The 16,328-nt window shown below is 38.9% G+C and overlaps 2 protein-coding genes across 5 annotated transcripts in view; one reads left to right on the forward strand and one right to left on the reverse strand.

Moving 5' to 3' along the window:
• Window positions 1–7: 7 nt before the first annotated feature.
• On the reverse strand, window positions 8–5,843 carry COX11 (cytochrome c oxidase copper chaperone COX11). Its single transcript, XM_019660751.1, has 4 exons — window positions 5,399–5,843; window positions 2,268–2,423; window positions 906–1,031; window positions 8–516 (listed from the first exon to the last, which is right to left on the reverse strand). The coding sequence occupies exons 1-4, from the start codon at window positions 5,759–5,761 to the stop codon at window positions 334–336; spliced, it is 828 nt and encodes a 275-aa protein (XP_019516296.1). The 5' UTR covers window positions 5,762–5,843; the 3' UTR covers window positions 8–333.
• The window catches only part of STXBP4 (syntaxin binding protein 4), a 162,817-nt gene continuing 152,330 nt past the window's right edge, over window positions 5,842–16,328 (forward strand). For 2 of the 4 annotated variants that reach the window (XM_019660742.1, XM_019660739.1), the window contains exons 1-3: window positions 5,842–5,926; window positions 11,879–12,001; window positions 15,576–15,708. In XM_019660742.1, coding sequence (XP_019516287.1) covers window positions 11,955–12,001; window positions 15,576–15,708 — 180 coding nt within the window. In that variant the 5' untranslated portion in view covers window positions 5,842–5,926; window positions 11,879–11,954. Of the gene's footprint in view, window positions 5,927–7,078; window positions 7,210–11,878; window positions 12,002–15,575; window positions 15,709–16,328 lie in introns of those variants that run through there. The other 2 variants (XM_019660740.1, XM_019660741.1) reach the window with 2 other exon arrangements.

Consider the following 16,328-nt stretch of genomic DNA (forward strand, 5'->3'; position numbering starts at 1 on the left):
TATATATATATATATATATATATATATATATATATATATATATATATATATATATGAAACAAAGCAATTTCTTTTAATACTACCTAACAAGTTCTAAGTATGGTTTGAACAGTCAGTCATATATTCTAAATAGGCATGTGGATTCCTTATGATAAAAACCTGAACCTGTTCTCTGAATTTTAAGTAGGGTAAATTAGTTGGGGGAAAAAAACATAAGTACATCATATTTAAAATAGAATGGAAGATATTATTGTAGAATATTTCTCTTCTGAGAAGACAAGATACATGATTTTTCAAAAATCACCAATTTGAAGGAGACCCTAGTTGCTGACTTCAATTATAACCTGGAACTGGCAACGTGTGCCCCTCCTTTGCTTCAAAAAAAGTATAAGAAAGGGTAATGAGATCAACATTCACCATTCTTGGATCTTCAGCAAATTCAGGATCAATGTAGAAAAACACTGGCATATCTACTTCCTCGTGTGCATTAAGCCTTTGTTCTTCAAAACAGAAGCACTAGAAATTAAAGATATTCATTTATTAATATTTCTATTCTATTAACTACAATAGAAACTAATGGTTCATTTCTTGGCTTTAATAAGCATACTGTTAAATATAATCTTTAAGCTTTGTGAAAGGGTAATAGCATCTTTTCATTTTCATTTCATTCATTAGGTTTGCTTTCAGAATTGAGAATTAACCAATTCAAATCTTAAAGCAGACTTCTCTGGTTTGGCTCTAAACCTCTGCATAGCTGTTATAAGCATTGGAAAAAAAAAAAGCTGTGTGAAGTTTAGGAGAAATAAATTTTCAGAAATTAATACCCACTAAAACACTCCAGCAAATTTAGTACTAAACACTTGTATGTACTTATATCAGTCTATGCAGTTTGCATTTAGTTGTACCTGTATTTTATTGAAATACTGTCCAGCTTCAAATGGTACAACATTGTATGTCGAAATTCCGATTACTGGTTTGTCGGTAGGATTCTTCGCTTTATAAAATGCCAATGCTGTCTCTCCTGGCACTACCTGTTTTAAAAAATATATATACATCATCAGCACTTTAAATCTCACACATCTCCTTTCTCTACTAAATTAGTCATTTTTCCTATCCATCAGACCTAAGCTAATGTTAGGGGTGTGAATACTACCCATGAATATGTGATTTTCACATTTTACTTGCATATGTCAGTGAAGAACCAATGCTCTAGTCTGCATACTTAGTTATGGATTGTCCTCTTACATATCTGAAGTCTTCAATAATCTACAAATTAAGGTATTTTAAATGTGTTCAAGGACAAGCCAAGCTTATAACAGCTCAAGCCTAATTTCTTAAAACTTTATTATGATTGACTAAAGATTCTTTGTAAAAGGTTACCAACATTAAACTTAGCTTAGAAACAAGAGTAAATTAAACTTATAACCAGAGTAAAACTGAATAGAATCTTTTTATTTAACCAAGAAGCACTAACACTTTTTTTTTTGGAGAGAATAACATTAAATTGCCAGGCTTTAAAAAAACCAACTGCCAAAGGACTCTGTCATTTGTACCAGTTCAGCTACTGATACCTTGTATTCTATGTAATTGGAACTAATACACAAAATCATAACCTATAAAACCCTCTATCATCAAAGAGATTCAGTCTGGTTTACTAACCTGGAGATGCACTAATACGAGTTACAATTAAGCTTTTCTGGCTCTTTCTCCATTCATGGAATCACTTCCATTAAATCCTCTAGGATTCCATTTTAAGGGACAGTCTTTCTGAAGTGGAACATGACTAGTATGATCACTTCAAAGGTGCTCACATTTATTTTTTAAGGGACAGGGATACTTTTGATGTAAATTAGTAAACTACTTTTCATTGTAAGCAATGATTTACATTTTTCCTGTCCTGTTGTCATCTGTTTCTGAGGAAAAGTCAACTATATAGCATAACAGCTACTCCAACTCTCAAGATTACTACAGACCAGAGAACTTCTTAGTGAACTCTTAATACGATTCTAATAAAAACATGACATTTTCCATTATTCCAGACTGACTTTTACTGTAGTACCATGTAACTTATAAGTATATTCTGGTACACTACACGTAGGGCACTGTCAAAAAGTAGTCTGGGGGAAAAGAATGAATTAATGGGGTCTGTCAATATTTTGAAATTTAAGTTTAGATGAGCGTTTCCTAAATTGTGAAGCAGTTCAAGTGATGAAAGGAGTTTTTACACTGAAAAAAGTCATCTTTCAGTAAGTGCTTTAATCACTTACATATATTTCTGTTTGCTGAGGTCTGAAGTTCCACTGGAGACTTGCGTGCACGTCTGCATTAAAGGTCACTTTAATGATGCGATCCTTAACAGGCACCATGTTTTCAATCTGGTCTGATGCATGACCTGCCGCTACTGATCCTCCCAGTCCAGTAGTCTAGAAAAAGAAAGTATAACAAGTTAAAAGTTACTTTTAGGTGCTGATGATCTCTTCATTGGATTAAAAACAACAATTTAAAGACAACTTAATAACTTCAGTAATCCAGTAGAAGCCACGTTTATGTAATATCACTGACTAATTCCTATGAATGGTGTCAATGGTTTGACCATTTTGGGAGATGCCACGGGCTTATACTTGTTAAAGTCCTATTTTTTTCATAATCACTTGGTTATCTGGCATGAACAAAAATGAGTCATTTGGAAGACAGCAGACTGACTCTCCCCTGATAATACAGCTCAGAATATTTAGTTTACCTTTGCATTAAACATGTTTTCCTTTATTGCTAGTATTTCATATCAACTATTAATAGAAATAAAATTTACCTACAACCTTGTCATTTCAGTAAAAGTATTTAAATAATTACATTTTCTACATTCTTGTCTGTTCCTTTCCACATCATAACTTTATAGCAGGTAAGTTTGTAGCTTCACTTCTATAGACTGCCTTTCTCAAGCATCATTAGTCTTTTCCCATGTTGGTGAATGTTTTTGTAATATTTTTCTGTAATTTTTGGTATAGGACAGTGTTTACAGATAACTATCAGAGAACTTGATCCCTTTGACCACTGAGTCAGCTAATCAGAAGGCATCAGAATCATTTGTGTATGACACTTTTCCCCTCTACTCATTGACATTATTTCCTTTACATCAGAGATGCTTAAAAAATAATCCTTACTTCCAGGGTCACCATTCTTCTGATGCTTGAAGTTGCCAGAATTCTGGTCTCCGGATAATTATCTGTTACTAGACTAGGAAAAAAATACCAAATTTGAGGGTAGGGGAAGACTCCCAGCAAAAGGTAGTATTACTGTCTTCCACTTGTTACACAAGTCGGCTAGCTTCACTCAACTGCCATGCAACATTATTGAATTATAACCCTGAAAGAGGCATCATAGGGCAAGCCTTGATTTATTTCGTTTAAGAGATAAGTATGTTCTGCCCAAGAGGGCTATAATGCTTAGGTTTTAAGATCTAACTCCTTTTCCTAAAGAATTTGAGTCACTTGAATAGATTCCTTAATGTATTCTTTCTGACAAGCAGTCTTGGAATATAAATTCTTTAAATTCATAATTTTGATGATTAGAGAAACAAGAATAGAAAGCGGTAAAAAAAAGTATGTCCTGGACTCCACTAGCAACAAGAGCCATATAAATCTTCCTTTTTGGGGGCTACACTTACCATACTCACAAAATGAGGTCACTGTGTTAAGTGGTTTATAGAATCCCTTATTTTTGCCTCTAAAGTTCTGTTTCCAAAAGTGAAAGAGATGCTCTTTTGGAAATGTCACTATTTAACATCCAACTGTGATTTAAGTTTAGGATCACAAATTACAACTTTTCATTTTTCTGTCCTGCGATTGCACACGCATGCAAAATACTGTGATTAACTTCAGTTTGGGGCAGGATTTCTCCACCTTGGCACTAATGACATTTTGGGTTGAATAATTTTTTGGGGTGTGTGTGTAGGGGGGGAAGAGTGTCCTGTGCAGATGTTTGGCAGCATCCCTAGCCTCTACCTACCAATAGCATCCTCCCACCTCACTTCCCAGGGTGTGACAGCCAAAAATGTCTAAGACGTTGCTAAATATTCCGAGGAATAAAACTGACCACCGCCCTCCCCTACGTGCTTTGCAGAGATCTATACTTGCTGTTTTGGATTCAGTTCCGCTTACTTAACCAATTGCTGGTTTTGGGATTCATGCTTGGTCCAGGCTGGCCTCCGATGAAAACTAATTTACACTACACTCGTCCTCCAGAAGTCAAGCTATTGTGCTTTCCCACATGAATGCTGATATTAGGCAACTGAAAAATCCTTTTGACTTCGGTTTCAGTCATTATAGAAAATAAAGGCAAGTGAATCTCTGCAAGCATTGAGAAGTAAGCCACGTATTAACCACAGTGGCAGCAATGATTGAGGCATTTTTTAAATATCACTAATGCCTGACTCCCACTCCAAGGCCCTCTGATTTAATTGGTTAGGGATGTGACCTGGATGGCAGGATTTTTAAAAGCTCACCAGGTGAGTCCCATGTACAACGATGTGGGAACCCCTCTCACACTGATGAACCCAATGTGTAGCTCTCGTTGGTGGCATGTTTTTAACCAGCAATTCTTGGTGCCTTCCCAGACCTAATCAGAATCCCTGGGTAGGAGAGCCCTGGCATGTTTACTTGAGCTCCACTGGTGATCCTAATGCCCAGCCAAAGCATCAAGCTACTAAAGAACGAATGAGAATATATGTGCTATAGGTGAAGTCCGCCTTTGCATCAAAATCAGCTAGTGGACTTATTAAAATACAGATGGCTGTGCCCTGCCTTCCCCAGGAGTTCCTGATCCAGTGGTTCTGGAGTTGGCCCAAGAACTTGCACTCAAGATTCCCAGGTTCTGTTGACGCTGCTGGTCCGTGGGAAGACACTTTGAGAACGATTTAGTTTCTTCTGGTCGAAAAGGGAGCCCAGGGTAAGCACATTCTAGTTATATATTAACGGGGGTGGGGGTCCTGAAAGGTCAAATTTACGCCTCTGTGGCTAAAAAGCTACTCCCAGATGAAGCACAAGTAAATCGCATATTCCCGTTTCCAGGGTTAATGTTGGCACATAAACCACATGTGGTTCACAGAATGAATGAATCAACATAAAAGACATTTCAAGAGCGAGCAGGTGTGTGAGCTGCCGGAGGGTGCGGCAGGTAAGATTGCTGGATCCTCTTTGGGGCGCTATGTCTCCGAGATCAAAGAATTTCACGCTGCAGGGTGGTTGGTATCAGAACCACCACTACAGGGGCCTGAGTTCCGCTTGCAGCCTTCCTTGGTGACCTTGGACAAGTCACCTTTTTGAGCCTGTTTCCTCTGGCAGATAACCTCGGGCACCGCCTTCCAACACGACACAGCCCGGCGGGCAGAGCCAGCGCCTACCTGGCAGTAGAGTCGATAAAGGGGCACCGCGGCATAGGACGCCCCCAGCATGCCCACGGCGGCCGCGGCCACGTACGTGAGGACGGTCTTGTTCCGCCGCCGCCACTCCTCCTCCTGCGCGCGCGTGAACGGGTTTGTGCTCTTCGGCCGCCGGGGCGCCTGCACGGCCAGGTCCCGGGCCACGCTCGGGCGCCCCCATGTCCCGAGCCGCCTCGGCCCGCTCTCAGCGCCACCTGGCCCGCTCCCCCCCTGCCTCAGATGCGGCTCTAGCCTCTCCGCGACGCTCGTCGCGGGCCCGGGGTGGCTCCGGCGCCAGCCGCAAAACGCGACGCGCCTCCATCCTGGACGCCAGAGCCCTCCCATGGCGCCCGGAAAGAACACCCGCCCGTCGCGGCCGAGGTCAGGTCTCGCGAGAGGCCGGCTCGGTCTCGCGATCCCTGAGACGAGCCTCCCGCTGCCTTGGCTACCGGGCTCCTCCGGAGGCAGCGCTTGTAGTTGAGCTACGGAGGCCGGGTGGCCCGGTTGCGGGTAAGTTCGCGTTTTGCTTCCCGAACGTTCCTCCCACGCTGCGTCCCTCCAGCACCCATGGAACTTACTTTTAGGAAGAGCGCTTTCCATGGCCTCCGCGTGCATCCATCATCACTGGGGGGTCGTGTCCCTGATTTTCCTAAACTCCATCAGCCTTTGTCTCGACCTAGCGGCCCCTAGCGGCCGCTGTCCCGCGGTCCTGTTCACTTGGGGTGCCCTGGCCGCTGACCTGTTCACTTCCTGCCCTGGACCTGGGCTCTAGGGTCACTTGTCCCGGCAAGCCTTCCTGTGTGAGCCACAGCCCACTGGAACACTCACATGCACACTTTCCCAGCCACTGGGAGTCGGCTTCCACTGCCCTTCAGCCCCTTCGCTACTTGCCCGGTGCAAATCACCGCTGGTGGAGCTGGAGAGACGTTGTCAAACTGAAGTTTGTTTAGAGAGTGACCAGACCAGGATGTGAGGATCATCTTGGAAAAGAAACGTGTGTCGGGGGGATGTAATAGGTTTCGTCCGTTGTCCCACAGGACAAACCAGGACCTGAGGGGAACAGACAGCATAGCCGGTTTTGCTGTAATGGAAATAAGCATCTTTTTAGGAACTGTACAGTAGTGGTTAAGAGCTCAGATTCTGAGGTTAGTCAAGGCTGAATTCATACTGGAGTTGTCACTTTTCCTTAGTCCGGTTATGTGACCTAAGACAGACGTGATGGCTTTATTTGTAAAATAGGAATTCTGATAGCAAATGAGAATATGCATGTAAAGTGATTTTCACAGAGCCTGAGGCATAGTAAAAAATTTGCAAACGTTAGGCTTTTTCTAATGACCACAGAAGGTATAATTATCCCTACTTGATGTGTGAGGGAAGTGAAGGCCTGAGGACTTAAATGACTTTAAGTCACTCAACATTTATTTTACTTATTTCACTCTTTACTGTGGGTCAGATCCTGTTCAAGCTACAACGTAAGAAAAGTCAAACAAGATCAGTTCTGTGTTATGAGTGTACTTTCTTCTGAGGGCTCAGTTAGGTAATCAAGTAACAGATACATAAGGGAATTTCAGATAACAATCTGTACCGTGAAGACAATGGAAGAAGATAGTGATAATGAGGAGGAGGAGGAAAGTCAAGTCTTACTGAAGATGTGACATTGGAGCCTAGTCCTGAATGATGATAAGGAGCTATCTCTACACAGTGACAATCCCAAGCCATTCAAAGGCTCAGAGGCAAGAAAGAGCTAGATACCGCTGAAGAGCGAAAAGGAGGCCAGTGTGTTCCGAGCTTTGGTGAGTGAGCAGGAAGGAAAATGGTAGGAAATGGGGTCAGAGCAGGCGTACAGGGGCCAGATCAGACTGAGCCTTTCAAGCCATATCCAAGGGTTTGGATTTTATTCTTAAGTAATAGGAAGCTATTGGTGAGTTAGCAGCTTGTAAGTGATAATGAGCTGATATTGGTTATGTTGTGGAGAATGGAAGTAGAATAGTTAGTAGGCCATTGCAGTGGTCCAGGTGAGTGATGATGGTCACCTTGAGTGAGTAATTGATTAACTTGTGATCACGAGGTCAGAAATTTTCAAAACCAGTGAAATCCAAATACCTTCTGACTTTTCCACTCTGGCACAAAAATCTCAAGATTCTATTATTCTACAAACTTGTTTGTATTGTTTTATGTGAATGTTTGAAAATCGTTTTCATCTGTAGCTCCCGTAGTTCTTACATCAGATTGTCAGCTCTTTCAGGACAAGACCTGTCATATTTTAAACTTCTTACAGCGTGGAGTCCACCCCCATACAAACATTAATGTCAGTGAAAGTAACAATACATTCCCTTCAATGTTCTTTTTCTCTAGACAACCCTTGCATGTAACAACAGGTAGAAGTACCTATAAGTATGTCAGTCTTGGTGTCTTTGTCATAGACCCTTCTATTATTTTATTTTATTTTGTAATTGCAAATGAAACTACCCTTTTCCAAGGTACAGTAACCTTGATAGCAGTAAAATGGTGTCGGCCGCAATTCTTGTGAGTTTGAGTGTGCTTGTGATATTGCATAAATCAGTATGATAACTAATGCTAAACAGTGGGTTCTACCTTGACTGGAAAGGGAACACCTCAGGCCAAGGTTAGTACAACCCTGTTCTGCAGGTAGAGGTATTGAACACAAACTTACAATGTCAGGGACCAGGCTGAGATTTCAGATTTGGCATCTTTAATTTGTAATGCCATTCTTCAGCAGTAAATAATTAATCCTCTGAACACTTTCTAGTTAGCTATGATGATGTCTAATTTTGCATAGTAGGTTAAATAGGCTATTTTTCATACAAACCGTTTTGGGAGCGGGGGTTGAGCAAAATGGGTAAAGGTGGAAAAAGAAATTTTGATAGTCACACATGTTCTCTTATCTGATTATTAGTTTTCAGGCTTTCTGAAGACTTAAGGGTTATAAAGATGTGTTATTTTTAAAATTTGGTTTCTGATTACTTTCTTGGCATTTTTAGTGGATAATATAAATTCAGGAAATTGCAACTTAAATCTTAATATGTTAGCCACTGAGCTGTATTGCTTAACTGGCTGTTTGCCTAATAAAGCTACTCAACAACTGTTTATTTGGTAGCTATTTATTACAATAACTTTCTTGTACCTAAAAGAGGAAGAGGAATGCATTGGAATAAATAGTGTGAACAAATGAATTCTAGTTTGCTTGAGAATAGGCTAGATAATCACTGTTTCCCGATTAGATTAGAGCACACAACTGTCCTGAAGTTGCCTCAGTAAGTCTTGATATCCTAGTTTCTGATTTCCTGGCATCTTCCTTTAAGCCACATGTTTCAGGGGCTACTCCATTTAAAAGATATGGGACAAGTTTTTATGACAGATAAGGTGAAATGAAAGCAGAAATCATTCATCAGTAGAAGGCATTTGTTTTTTTCAAGTAAAATTGATCAAGATCAGGGTGCATGACCTGCGCAGCTGCACAAAGCCCTACTCTTACAAGGGACGCTGGCTTAGTTGGACCCTGTACTTGATTTAATTCTCTGCTGTCACTATCTTGAAATAATTAATTTTTTTAAACAGGGGCCTTGCATTTTCATTTTGTGCTGTCCCTCAATATATTATATCCCAAATGAACTGATTGACATTCTGACATAATTCAAGCGAAGAACAGTCAGATAGTCAGCCTATCTGGAATAAACAGAGGTTAAAGGTAAGAGATAAGACAAAAGCAAATTCAGGTCTGAGAACAGTCAGGTTGTATGAAATAAGCTCAAGCAAAATTCCAAACGCCTTACCATGGCCCATAAGACCCTAGAGCCTGCCTACTTCTCAGATTTCATCTCCGACCTGTCTGCATTCACCATGCTCCAGCCACACGTCTTTCTGCCCTGTAAACACCCCAGATTTGTTTTGCTGCCTTGAGACCTTTTCTCAGTTGGGAGTACTTTGTCCCTCCGTTTTTCTCCTGGCTGATCTATTATTTGGATCTTGGCTGGAACACCACTACCCGATCTAAATGAGCACTCCTCTGTCCAGTCAGACTTGATCATATCACCTTCTGGTATCTGAAAGTTAGTTCATTTTGCTGTTGCCTTTTTTACTGTTTTTCTCCCGACACTAGAATGTAAATACCGTTAGAGCAGGTACCTGGGACTGTTCACTGTAATAACACAAGCCCTCGATTAGTCACTGCACATGATTGTACTGAGTACATGGCTGGTGGGTATGTGCATGAATGAAGCAAGCAGAAAGCAGTCAGATAGTCTCAGGAAACTCCTGAGAACTGCAAGCTGTTGCTCTGATGACAAGCTCGTGTTTCAAGAAGCCCAGGACTCCTCTGAAGCAGTTTTCTGGTGTTCCCACAGGGCTGGGCTGTGTGTTACAGGCAGATGCTATGCGACCATCCCCAAATGTAAATGAGCAGCATTCCTGAACTGTTCAGATTCCTGAAAGAACAAAAATGCACTGGTAGCTGGAAAAGTGCCTTTGGGTACAGAATAAAGGAGATAATAAAATAATCCTTTGACTAATCCTTTATATCTTGATTTCCTGAAACTTTAAAAAAAGATCAAGTAAGTAAAGCCTAGCCTAGGGAAGGGAGTGATTCCTGATTTTGCCAATGTTCTTACACAACTCTAGGATTATATAAATAGCTAATGCTATCTGAGGAATCTCTGATGTGATAAGGTATACAAACTGTATTAGTGCCAGTGAATCTGTAAATAGTAGGCATTTATAACTTGTCAGTCACAGAATCGCAACCGAGTGTTTATTGGGTAACCAGCACCATTGTGCTCTTCTCTATTGAAATGACCTTAATGTAAAATTTCACTTCTCTTTTTCCACCCGGCGAGTTGCTTCCTGATGACTTGACTTCAGATGCCCCATCCCATTCATGGACCAGACTCATCTTAGAGGTTTTCAAAAGAAGCTTAAAAAGGAAAATCCTCCCTTCAAAAACCACTTGGGGCCTTGTAGTTTAGTGAACCTGGAATAGAATTTTTGATTCATAGAGCCAAAAAAGAACCTTTGTAGGTCATTTTATGAATGATCTTGTCATTCTACACATGAAGAAACTGAGCAACAGAGTCGTTAAGTGGCTAGTCAAAGTCACGTGGCTACTGGCCTGCAGAAATGGGACTCAACCTTGGGTGTTTCACCTTCTGGACCAGCGGTCTTCCTGTTGCAATGCACTTCCAAGTATAAATCCAGTGGCAAGGAGAATTCCAAAGCGATTTGTTTTTTTAAAACAATAATTTCATGTGAAATTAGCATTAAATACTGGAATTAAATTCTTCCCTTTATTCATTAACATTGTGCGTTTATACTGTTTATAACCTGTCACTCATATTGGTGGACTCTTTAGAGGGTAAGAAAATGCAAGCCAAGGTCAAGGTGCATTTTTAACTGAAAATCCTTTTTTTAAAAAATTTTAACTTTATTAAGGTATAGTTGATTTATAGCAAACAGCACATATGTAAAGTGATACATTTTAGTAAGATTTGACATGTTTATCCATTTGTAAAACCATCACGACTACCTACTGTACTTGTGAAGAAACAGGCGTGGAGAAGCGTAGCAGCTCAAGCTGGAGCCCAGGTCGATCTGATGTCAAGGTCCACGCTCTAGTCTGCGAAGCCTGAGTTCTATCTGGAAAAACAGCCATTGACTGTTTCTCATTCATGTGGGAAAATTCACAGTCTCTTTGAACCTAGCTATTAATTTCTTTAATAAGAGGGTTGTGCTAAAAGATCCCAATGTCTATTTTAGCTTCAAGTTTCTGTACTTCATGTTTCTTAGGCAGAAGTGGTAAATCTTTGTTCAAATACAATTTTCTAATTAAATGAACCTGCACTATTTTCTGTAATTTTCACAGTGGAGCTATAAGACATATTAAAATAATGCATTTTTTTTTTCTTTTTATAGGAAAGTATTAAAGAAACTAGTGGAATATAATATGAGTCAGAGTAATATTAGATCTGCAGGAAGTCCCTCAAGATAGTTGGTGTGACAATAGGAATTTCTGGCTTTTTCAACAGTGTATTGTGTAATGATTTTGCAGACATTCTACCTGTAAACTTCCTAGCCTTGTGCTTACAAGGACAGTTCCCTCAATCTTTTATTATTATGTGGTTTTTAAGCTTATTAAGGGTGGAAGTTGTAAGTTACCTGAAAGCTTAACTGTATTCTTCATTTCTGCTAGAAAATGCAGATTTTATAGAAATATAGATGTTGATAATGATATATAGCTCTATCTATCCTCTAGAGAACCCCCTTTACATTTCTCAGATATTATGAGCAATGAACAAAATAGCATAGCCCAATATATAAAATACATCTAACATCTATACACAGGCACATGCTATTTAGGTGCCAAGTGTATGTAATGTTTTCATGCGAAGTTTGAAGCAAATTTGACTGTTCTAAGACATAACAACTTATTTTCTACCTCTCCTATCTTAGGAAAAGAAGAATTTGTAGACTTGTTCAAGACCTTCATTTACATAGCTGTTGAATCCAAGACTACCGTGGTGCAACCATGAATGAAAATACATCTGCTGTAGTATCTTCCGGTCTACTTGAAAAGTAATTGTTAAGTTAAATTTAGTATGTTTTGAATTATCATAACTTGAAATGTGTAGACTATTAGTGAATATTTGGCGAAAGTTTTATCCAGTTGATGACCTGTGGTCTAGGAGAGCAATAATGAGAAGTTGATCAATAATCACCTTTCATTGTAAATCACGGTACAGGACAAATTCTGGATTCTCTTAGAATTATTTTTAGAGATTGCTTTTAAAAAATGTGACCTAATATTTTGAGTATCTAAAGTACTTTACAATTTCAATATAAAAATAACATAAGATTAACTTTTGCTGGTAACAAACCACCCCCAAAGTACCTTAAAAAAAAGCCCTTTATTCTTTGTCATGATTTTGTGATTGATTCTTCTGGTCTGCAGCAAATGGTGTAGAGTGGTCTCCTTCACATATTGTGGGGCCTCACCTGGGAAGGCTGAGGTCTCTTACGACCTGGTCTCTCATCCCTCAGGAGGCTCGTTCAGGCTTTTTCCTATGGCGGTGGAATGGTTCCCAGGAAGAAGCACAAGTTTTTGTGAAATGTCTGTTTCCCTCACATTTGCTGGTGTACCATCAGCTGAAGCAGTTTAAATGGTCAAGTCCAAATTCAAGAGATAGAGACATAGACTTTGCTTTTTAATGGAAGGGACAGTCGAGTCCCATTCCAAGAGGCATGTAGACAGGATGGGAAGAATTGCTAGCCATTTTGCAATATGTAACACACGTATAACCAAGTATATTCAGAGACGTCTTCCTTTCATTCTTGTCCTTCACTCTGTGCCCTCATTCCTTCTATAGATAACCACTTTCATTCTTGTTTTTTTTTAGTGTTTCATTTGCATAAGTAAATGCATACACATATAAATATATATGTACATGTTATATATGCGTGTATATGTACATGTGCACACATAGTAATTACGTTTTTTTCTCAAAGCTGTTTACTCTGCACAGAGTTCCACTATACACTAGATATTCTGCTGTTGCTTACACAATAAAAAAGCCCTTGGACTCAGGTTCATAGGTCTTCCCTGGAGAAGGGTGTCAGGCCTGTTAAACTCAGGGTGTCTTTCTCTGGTGCCTCCTCCTGGGAGCCCTGGAAAGCTCCTGTCTCCAAAGGGCACAAGCCAGGCCCAGCTGTGTGGTCTGCAAAGAGCGCCATGCACACAGCTCCCCTCCTGGGACAGCACAGTTTTGTTCAACTACTTAGGGCCAATCAAGCCCATGGGAATGGATTACATGACTGAGGTAAGATGTCCCAAAACACCCAGGCTCCACTAACTAGCATATTCTTAACAAAAAGGTAGCATATTATATATACTGTTTTGACCTTGCCTTTTTATTTTTAACTTAAAATTATATCCTGGTGATCACTTCGTATCAGTTTTATAAAGATCTTCCTTGTCCCTTGTTATAACTGTCTAGTAGTCCTCATGTGGTGGTACAATGTGTATTCAGCCAGTACTTTATTGATGGACATTGGGATGGTTTGCAGTGTTCGGCGATTACAAATTATGCCAAAATGAATAACCTAGTATCAAGTCATTTTATATCGTTGGCCAGAGTACCTTTGGGATACATTCCGAGACATGGGATTGCTGGATCAGAGGGTAAATTTAGAGATTACCAAATTCCCTCCTTAGGGGTCACACCATTTTGCATTCCCACCAGCAGTGCGCAAGAGTTCCTCTTCTCCCATAGCCTTGTCACCAGAGTATGTTGTCAAAGTTTTAAATTTATGTTGATCTGATAGGGGAATAGCAATACTTCTGCCTCATTTTAACTTGCTATTTTCTTATTATGATTAAAGTGGAGCAGAAGAACTACTATTTCTAATAGCAAAAAAAGTAATTAAAATTTTTAACAATAGAGGAATTTTAAAATAAGAGCCTTGCAAATAAATACACAGCTGTGTTGACAATACTCTGTTGGGATTAGAGAAAGAAGGATGCTTTGCTGAAATAATAATATATGCTGGAGATTATGTGTGTCCCCATCAAAGGAAATTCCCATTTAGAGGTCACTGGAGGGGCCCAGTGAGGTGCCTTTGTTCTCTCCTTCATCTTTCTCATTTGTAGGCTTCACTCCCTGTGCCCTTGCAACCTACTATCCCATCAAAAAGGGGTTGAGGCTCTGAAATCCATGACAGTAGAACATTTTGGACCCATATCTTTTTGCCTTCTTTGTAGCTAATTGACTATGCCCTATTAACCAGATAGGCCTTCCGACTCAAGAGCTATATAGGAAGCAAAATGTTGAAAAACAGGGAGTTTTCTAAGGTTTTTGTTATTTTTTAATTTCCCTTCATTCTATTTTTTATAATCTAACTTTTGAATATGAGTTTTCTTAAAGTTTTGCAGCAGGCCCTCAAATAACATTGTTTCACCCAACGTTGTTTCATTGTAACATTTATGACATGGTAGGAACTTAACTCTTGTTTACGTTGATTAGCCTATGGGAAAATGGGTTTCATTCCACAGCCTTTCGCTTAAAATGGCAGAACCTATCAACGTAAAGTGAGGACTTACTATAGTTAGAATTTCTATGGTAGAAACTAAGCTTTTTTTAAAAGCTATAATCATATGTAAGATATGAAGTAAATCTTTTTTAAATAGCTGCTTCAGTTTTTTGATATGTTTGAAGATAGCTGGAAGTCCTATATTGAACAGTGGCTCTGAAGCAGATTTCATACCACATTTTGCCTCTGGAGTAAGACAGATGGGGTTCATGTTGCTATTCTCCAGCCTTGTAACCCTAGGCCACCAAGCTAACCTTCCCAGATTTTGGTTCCTTTAGAAAAAGGAGAGTAATAATCTTAGAGATTTTATAAATACTAAATTGAATGGCATGATGTATATACATATAATATATATATATTGTTTATCACCATATCCAGTACCTAATAAATAAGCAAGCAGCCCCAAGCTTCATTTTAGACTTTATTAACCAGTAAAAGCCAATGCTCTCACCAGTGTTCAGAAACGTAACTTGAGGGTAAACCTTTTACAGAATTCTTTTGACAGTTTCTTTTCTAATGGCATTGCTCTATGTCTAACAGAAACTGAAGCTGGAGCAAGTTCTTTGTACCAGGAAAATACTCTTTTTAAATTAAAAGGATAAAGATTTTTTCTTTGAGATTCAAATGGAGGTTATATTTATTTTGCTTTAAATAGGCACAAACCCATCTTTTAAAGTCACTTACCTAACTCATTAAAATGTTTAGTATTGGAATTCCTCAGTGTAGTCTAAAAATCAACCAAAAGCATATCTTTTTAGTCACCTTGAATACATTTAAAAATATGTCTCAATAATATTTTTAAAGTATTTTTCTTCGTTCTCCAAAGAAATAAGCATTATTGCTGTAATTTCTTTTATGGTTTGTAGAGAAAATTAAAAATACAGGTAAGAAAATCCATTTGATTGCTTTTGTATCAACAGGCTTTTTAAAATGTAGTTGCTAGTATGTACTGTTTTGAGTTATCTAGATCTAAGAATTTGATTTAACAAGTATTAATAGTTTAAAGAAAAGGTAGGTACAGACCTCTATGCTAACTTGTGAATGCTAATTTACTTTATCTTAGGGATCCTGCCTTTCAGATGATTACAGTTACCAAGGAAACAGGCCTTGGTCTGAAGATCCTAGGAGGAATTAACCGGAATGAAGGTCCCTTTGTGTATATTCAGGAAATCATCCCTGGAGGAGACTGTCATAAGGTAAAAATGAAAATAAAAATAACCTTTCACCAAAAACAAAAACAAAACCACTAGTGATGAGGTTTGTTTCTCTGCTTCCTCAGTATATTTTTAGTATTAGCTAAATATCTACTGTGACCATTTCTCAGTGAAAGATACAAAGGAACTGGAAGATAGACATTTACCCTCAAGGTGCTTTAATCTAACAAATGAATATGAAATAAATATGAAAATAACAGATTTCAGGCTCTAACTGAAGGTTATATATTTTTAATTATATGCCATTCAACTCATATTCTGTATCTAGTTGAAAGAAATTATATTTGAAGACATGTTAGCTATCCACTGCTCTGAGTTTGGATTAAGTTAGATCACTTAAACTTGAACTATATTCATTTAGCCTCCTAAATTCAAAACAAAATAAACAAAACTACTCAGCAGATGAAATTTGTTCATTTCCGAATTTAGAGTAATTCTTGTTGAGCTTGTTAATTATATCACTAATTAGTTGCCCACATGAGAAATTAGATTTAGAACCCGTAGGAGAAATTAGGTTTAGAAATAAGTGCAGAAAACATCCTTTCTTAGGAATTAGAAAGTCTTACTCTCCTTTTTTTTTTTTTTTTTTTTTTTTTTTTTTT

Source organism: Hipposideros armiger, unplaced genomic scaffold, assembly GCF_001890085.2.
Source record: "Hipposideros armiger isolate ML-2016 unplaced genomic scaffold, ASM189008v1 scaffold_327, whole genome shotgun sequence".
In the NCBI taxonomy this organism is placed as follows: Eukaryota; Metazoa; Chordata; class Mammalia; order Chiroptera; family Hipposideridae; genus Hipposideros; species Hipposideros armiger.